Genomic DNA, 7,511 nt, shown 5'->3' with positions numbered 1-7,511 from the left:
CGTGTGTTATCTACGTTTCTCAGCATTACCTAATTCTAAAAATGTTTCTTTGTATAATCACCCATTAAGGAACAACATAGTTATTTTCTTGTAACATTCCCTCCTGCCCTTTCAAGGTCATCTAGCTCTCAACACCTCAAGTGGAATGTTTACAAGAACATGACTTCTTAATTGTTCCTGTGAACCATTTGCGGTACAAGGAACAAAAGTATTCACTTTGGTCTGGGGTGCTGGGAGGGAGCCAAGAGGGCCCTGGGAACCCACGCCTTATGCGCTCCCAGAGAGACATGTATACCTAGGAATTAATGAACCATTCTGTACCTTAACCCAGGTCCAGTTATCATCTGGAATGCCTCCTGGTGGCCAAGCGGGCCTAGGGGTTGGAGTAACTTGTATCCATAGATACATTCCTTTGTTGCTGAGTGGGGACTTTGAACCCATTTGTCCCCCTCCTTGGCTGGGAAATATATGGAGCTATCCTTCCTTTAGGTAGAGGAGAGTGGCAAGAGCTGGACGTAGGGCCGCATAATTTCCCTGCGGAATCTTCTTTCTTTCCCCAATGGTTCTTTTCCTGGGGGGGGGGGGGGGGGGGGGGTGTCTGTCACGGGCAATTCCCCAACCGACAAATCCCCAGGTACTTTCATTGGTAGGGGAGCTGCCCTGACCAACGCTAAGGCCACATTACATAAAAGCAGGAGTACAAGAAGCTTCACTGTCAGTGGGCCACCATGCAGTCCCAATCCGTCCACCACCCGGGCCCTGCCCCATCAGGCTGGTTGGATATCTTGGCTACCGGCAGGGTAGGCTTCTTTCTACGCCTAAGAGATCTGTTCACATATGTAGGAAGCATTTTTAAGAAAAACAGAAGCTGCCCTTGTTTTTGACCACAAGATGGGAATTTTGTCATTGGTGCAGTGCCTGAAAACACTATCCAGCGTTCATTTAGCTATTTCCACGGGACCTCGAAAGGCTGAAATATTACAAACAATGGGACCTACTGTTTAGTACTACTGGTACTTTAACAAATTATCCCTAGACGTGTATATATTTTAAGGAAACAGTTTGGAAAAACCGACTCCTGGTCTCCGCGACGGATCGCCAAAGGGGAAATACCCAGCCGGTACCCTCTGCTGGGCTGTTTTTAATAGGCGGGAGGGGCGTGGGAGAGAACCACGCTTAAAGCACCCGAAAGCGGCAGCTAGCCAACGGAGTATTCCAGAGGGCCGGCCAGCCGGTGCAGGCGGCCGGGTGTTCCTCTCGGGGAGGGTGCCACTTGTGAGAGGTGCCAAGACGGAGCGAGCGGACTCTTCCTGTGACACAGCGGAGAGGCCGCTATCCCTACACGGCGGCCCGCACCGCGTCTGGGGTCACTCGAGACCTCTAGCGGGAGGCTCAGCTCCCGGCCGAGTCCCCACGAGCCCCTGGCACAGCAGCGTCGGGAGGGGCGAGGGAAGGAAGGGGTGTTGTGCCCCCACTCCTTTGGGAAAACAAGAGAAAGAGGAGGCGGTTGCGTAACCTGAGCCTGGGGTGCGGCTCGGGGAACAAAGAGGTCGTGAAAGCAGCCGCAGCCAGGCTCTGCGCGCTCCTTGGGGTAACTGCGAAACTACACAAATCACCGCCGCCTGGGCACCACGCCAGTGCTTGGGAGCATGCAGATTCCAAGAGTCATGTGCAGCCCCACAGGACCACCGACTTTGTCAGGCAGCACCCAGGAACCTGCATTCTAAACAAGCCCCCGGACTATCTGGAGCCCAGGGAAGTTTGAAAACAATCGCTTCACGTCTAGCACCAGCCGAAGCTTCCCATCGCCCCGGTCCAACGCGGCGGCGGCAGCAGCTGGGTAGCGCCTCAACCGAGCTTGGTCCTTTCCTTTGGTCCCGCCCTGCTGCTCAGCGCGGATTGGTGGCGGGGAGCAGCTCTGGAGCTGATTGGGCGGCGGCGGAGCCGCTCGTGGAGACTGTAAGTTCGGGTGCTCCAGAGTGCTAAATTTATCTTCAGAGGAGCGACCGCGCCAGCCGCGAACTGGATCTCTATGGAGGTGGCATAGGCGATATCCCTGAGCTGAGAGCATCTCCCTGTCCCCGAATCCTTCCCTCTGTTTTGTTTTTCATTCCTTCCTCCCTTCCTCCCCCTTCCAGTCGGCGACGACTGGCTCTTGACCCCGTTCAGGCCTCGGTGAAGGTGAGGACCAGAGCCGCCACGGCGGCTGAGCGGTGCGCTCTGAAATGGCCGCTGCCTTGAGCTGTGTAAAATGGCGGCCGCAGGCTCAGCTGGGGACCGCGGCGCTGCTCTGCAGCCCAGCCGCAGCGAAGACCGGTCTCCATCACTGATGGAGGTGACGTAGAGAGACAGTGTTGGGTGCTGAGGAGACTCCCCGGGGACGCGAGAGAAGAGTTCTGGAGGCGAGGGTGGGCGAGTCCCCAGATGTGGCGGTCTGCTGGCAGCCTGCACCTGTGACAAGGAGGGATAGCTGGCCTGGGCAGCACATCGAAGTGGCCGCTTAAAGGAGCATGTAGGTGCAGTAAGGGGTGACCGCACCCACCTTTGCCCAGGCTTTCTGAGTGGACTGCGCTCTTAACCTGGCGCTCCTGCCCCTGAGGGTATTGTTCACAGCTGGAACCGCCTGAGGCGGGGGAGGGGGGGTTGGTTGGTGAATGGATGGTATTACCTGTCAGTTAACTCAGAAGAGACAAAAGAACCGGGTTTCTCACCCGCCCCCGCCCTGCCAGCCTTTTCGGGGAATGGAATAGAAACTTTACTCTCTAGGGAGTCCAGACTCTTTGTCCTCGAGAGATTCGGGAAGCACCTCTAAAAGAGGTGGGGTTGAGGCCTTACTTAGGAAAACAAAGCTTCCTACTCCGTTGTGTCCTCTGGTACCAAGGGAGAGGGATCCTAATCCTAACCAGCAGCTCCACGAAGTTCTCTGTTGCTAACTTCAAATCGGGATTGTAGAAACGAGAATCTATTGCTCTTTTGCTCCCAGTGATAAGAGTAGGGTTTTCTGTTGCTGCACTTTGAGACCCTCGACTTTCTGGCAGTCGTAATCCATTGTAATCCATTTCCCTCTGTTGCCCGTTAGTGCTTGGGAAATTAGAATACAAGGTACACACAAGGAATGGTTAGGCTCATGAGCTCTGCAGTCCCAACCTTTTGGGTTCTGCTCTTAGTTCTTCACTTGCAAGATGTGTTAAGTTAGCAGATGACTTAACTTCTCTGTGTCTGTTAGTTCATCTCTAAAGTGGGGTTGTTGATAGTCCCTGACTCTCAAGTTTGCTTTGAGGATTAAATAATCTGTATGAGGGATCTAGCAGTTTCAAGCATAATAAAAAATGATCACTCACTAAACGTTAATAACCTAAGTTAGGAGCTTGGTTAGGGGACAAAAGTGGTTATAGCAAAAATCCATGTTTCAAATAACACTTCCCTGTATGATTCTATTTTAGATAACTTTTCATGTTTAGTTTTAGAGACATTAAAATGTGGCTGTACTTTTAAAAGTTAGGTTTAGTTTTTGAAAGTTTTTTACATGTGTTTCTATGAAGTCAGTGGTTGGGAGACTGTCTCAAAACGATGAAATAATGAGGGCATGAAATGAAACAAAGATACTAGCATTTTTACTATGCTAGCCATCTTCTATTTCAGTTCACTGCATTGCAGTGAAGAATCTCTTGCACTGCCTGGGTCTAAAATAAATTGTAATGAAAGGTCATCTTAGAGGTTTGTAGTTAGTTCTGCTTTTGCAGTGTCTAATTTTAATTTTTCTCATTCTAGGCTTTTGGTTACTCCCTTTCCACCCCATCCCTTAATTTTATTCTTTTGAAGAGTCTGCATTTCAAGCTGCCAAGGTGGAGAGTGTGATTGCAGAAGGGAGTACTACTCATTTCAGGTATCTTACCATCTAGCTGTTAATAGGAGAACCATTTTTGCTTTAGGATGAAACATAAGAATTCAAAGCTTACTCTGTAGCCAAATCATGAAGTTTAAATCAAAAGCAGATATATTTGGATAGACACTGAGTATGTTTTCCTTAACTTGCAAAGTTAGTAGTCTTCTTCAGAGGTCTTAAAGTTTGCATTACTCTCCCTTCTAATTATGCTTTTAAAAATTATATGAGGAATAAACCTATTAAAATTATATGAGGAATAAACCTATTAAAATCAGAGTTTATGTTTTCTTTAGGTCCTGGTTAAATCTTCACCTATAGCATAATGGAATGCAGAGTACTCAGTAAAATGTACATTACTTTGAACGGGTCTTAATTTGGATAATATAAATATTTATGTGATTTTGATTCCAGAGAAATAGTAGGTAACTTTTGGTCATTAGTTTATTTTTCATTGTTAGCACAGTATTTAGGATACAGAATTCTGTGTTTTGCAAAACTTTGAACTGTGTGTATTTTTAATACAGCTCATCACAATTGTTGCTAGCCCTGGTAGGAGGCTTCATATGTATAATAGTATCAACAGTGAAAATGTGTAATGGCAGTAGGCATCAGAAAGTTAAAAGGGATTCCAAGACACTATTTGCCATGAGAAGGGGTTGGTAAATTATGGCCCAAGCTGTCTGTTTTCGTAATAGAGGTTTATTGGAACGCAGCCATATCTGTTCTGTTAGTATTGTCTGTGTCTGCTGCCATGCTGCAACTATAGAGTTGAGTAGTTGAAACAGAGACTATATGGCCTGTAAAGTCAAAAATATTTACTAGATTGCTCTTTACAGAAAAAGTTTGCCAACCCCTGCCATGGGACATATTCTTCAAGGTCCCTTCCTTAAAAACACTTATCAGCTCTTCATTATTTCTCAGCCCACTGGTTCCCACATTATATTTTATAGAACATTAATATTCTCTAAGTTAATAAGTGTTCTGAGAAAAAGATCAATGCTAACAATTTTTCTTTATAGTTTATTTTAAAATATAAGTTTAAGAATACTAAACTCATTTCTATAGCTTTATTTTTATGTGATAATCTACCTTTAAGAAAAGGTGTGCCAAACCTGAGAGCACCAGGAAGTCGCATGAGAGATCACCTGATACACGAACGTGTGATGTTCCATCTGCGCGTTGATGCATAGGCAGCATTTACAAATTAACTGATGTATTGCTCTGTATCATCTCTTTGATGATTGCTCATCTTCTATGTATCCTGTCATATAATTTCAACATATTTGTGATACTCAATGTTTATTCTAAATTAACCATGTTTTGTGCCACAAACACGTTACCTATGGATCTCTTGCTGAAACAAGGAAGTCTTAAACAAGAAGTAGAATCTTTTTGTTATCAAATTGTGTCTGAATCAAATGATCAAAAGGTTGGAATATTACAAAGTGAGGATGAACAATTGCAGCCTTCAGTTTCTAAAAAATCAGAAGGTGAGCTTTCCAGGGTCAAATTTATGTCCAATTCCAACAAAATAACAACATTTAGTAAGAAACCAAAAAGAAGAAAATATGATGAAAGTTACTTGTCTTTTGGATTTACTTACTTTGGAAATAGAGATGCACCTCATGCTCAGTGTGTGTTATGTAAGAAAATTTTATCAAATAGTTCTTTGGCCCCTAGTAAGCTTCGAAGACATTTGGAAACTAAACACGCTGCATATAAAGACAAAGACATAAGCTTTTTCAAGCAACATCTTGATTCACCTGAAAATAATAAACCCCCAACACCTAAAATTGTCAATACAGATAATGAAAGTGCTACAGAGGCATCATACAATGTAAGTTACCATATAGCCCTGAGTGGAGAGGCTCATACTATTGGAGAATTACTCATCAAGCCTTGTGCTAAAGATGTCGTGATGCGGATGTTTGATGAACAATATAGTAAAAAAATAGATGCAGTACAACTATCAAATAGTACTGTTGCACGTCGAATTAAAGATCTTGCTGCTGACATTGAAGAAGAGCTTGTTTGTAGACTGAAAATTTGTGATGGGTTTTCACTGCAACTAGATGAATCAGCTGATGTTTCAGGACTTGCTGTGCTGCTTGTTTTTGTTCGTTACAGGTTTAATAAATCTATTGAGGAAGACCTACTCTTATGTGAATCTTTGCAAAGTAATGCTACTGGTGAAGAAATTTTCAACTGCATCAACAGTTTTATGCAGAAACATGAAATTGAATGGGAAAAATGTGTTGATGTTTGTAGTGATGCTTCTAGGGCAATGGACGGGAAAATTGCTGAGGCTGTCACCTTGATAAAATATGTGGCTCCCGAAAGCACCAGTAGTCACTGCCTATTATATAGACATGCACTAGCAGTTAAAATAATGCCTACATCTCTGAAAAATGTGCTAGATCAGGCAGTACAGATCATCAATTACATTAAAGCTCGACCACATCAATCTAGGCTACTAAAAATTTTATGTGAGGAAATGGGTGCCCAGCACACAGCACTTCTTCTGAATACAGAGGTGAGGTGGCTTTCCCGAGGTAAAGTTCTTGTAAGACTTTTTGAGCTCCGTCGTGAACTATTGGTTTTCATGGATTCTGCTTTTCGACTGTCTGATTGTTTAACAAATTCATCTTGGCTGCTAAGACTTGCATATCTTGCAGATATTTTTACTAAATTAAATGAGGTAAATCTATCAATGCAAGGAAAAAATGTGACAGTTTTTACAGTATTTGATAAAATGTCATCATTGCTAAGAAAATTGGAATTTTGGGCTTCATCCGTAGAAGAAGAAAACTTTGATTGTTTTCCTACTCTCAGTGACTTTTTGACCGAAATCAATTCTACAGTTGATAAAGATATTTGTAGTGCCATTGTGCAGCACCTAAGGGGTTTGCGCTCTACTCTGTTAAAATATTTTCCTGTAACAAATGACAATAACACTTGGGTTAGAAATCCATTTACAGTAACTGTTAAACCAGCTTCATTAGTAGCACGGGACTATGAGAGCCTGATTGATTTAACATCTGATTCTCAAGTGAAACAAAATTTCAGCGAACTTTCACTAAATGATTTTTGGAGTAGCCTAATTCAAGAGTACCCAAGCATTGCAAGGCGTGCAGTTCGTGTACTTCTTCCTTTTGCTACAATGCACCTGTGTGAAACAGGATTTTCATATTATGCTGCAACAAAAACGAAATACAGGAAAAGACTTGATGCCGCACCTCATATGCGGATTCGACTTAGCAACATTACACCTAATATTAAGCGGATATGTGATAAAAAGACACAAAAACACTGTTCTCATTAAAATTAGAGGGTTTTGCATGTCTCTTGATAACCAAGTATAAGATGAAAATAAAAGATGATTTACTTCATCTCTGGTATTTTGGGGTTTTAAATAAAATGATTCATATTTTTTATACTTTAGATTTTAGGAAAGCTAAAGAATCAGAAGCTTTCAGTGTGTATTTATTGTTGGTATTTCTTCTTCACATTGTAATTTCAAAGAGTTTCATGGTCCTAACTGTGGAAGATGTTGATCCACAAGATAAAATCCCGGTTTCTTACCATAATTTATCTCTTTAGGATCTAATCACTACGAATCTTTCTG

At 43.3% G+C, this 7,511-nt stretch overlaps 1 protein-coding gene across 4 annotated transcripts; it reads left to right on the top strand.

Annotated features, from left to right (window-relative positions):
- The first annotated feature begins 1,530 nt into the window (after window positions 1-1,530).
- On the top strand, window positions 1,531-7,275 carry ZBED5 (zinc finger BED-type containing 5). Of its 4 annotated transcripts, none has more exons than XM_047879427.1 (3): window positions 1,971-2,181; window positions 3,772-3,886; window positions 4,988-7,275. In XM_047879427.1, the coding sequence occupies exon 3, from the start codon at window positions 5,124-5,126 to the stop codon at window positions 7,206-7,208; it is 2,085 nt and encodes a 694-aa protein (XP_047735383.1). In that variant the 5' UTR covers window positions 1,971-2,181; window positions 3,772-3,886; window positions 4,988-5,123; the 3' UTR covers window positions 7,209-7,275. The 4 variants fall into 4 exon arrangements, with proteins under 4 accessions (XP_047735382.1, XP_047735383.1, XP_047735380.1 ...); XM_047879424.1 differs by having other exon boundaries at window positions 4,983-7,275; XM_047879425.1 differs by having other exon boundaries at window positions 4,952-7,275.
- Window positions 7,276-7,511: the final 236 nt, after the last annotated feature.

This window comes from Prionailurus viverrinus, chromosome D1, assembly GCF_022837055.1.
Source record: "Prionailurus viverrinus isolate Anna chromosome D1, UM_Priviv_1.0, whole genome shotgun sequence".
NCBI classification, from domain to species: Eukaryota; Metazoa; Chordata; class Mammalia; order Carnivora; family Felidae; genus Prionailurus; species Prionailurus viverrinus.
This window is presented reverse-complemented; position numbering and strand designations above follow the sequence as displayed.

Excerpts from the sequence above, each read along its gene's own strand:
- ZBED5 (XM_047879426.1), top strand. The coding sequence starts at position 5,124 with ATGATTGCTCATCTTCTATGTATCCTGTCATATAATTTCAACATATTT.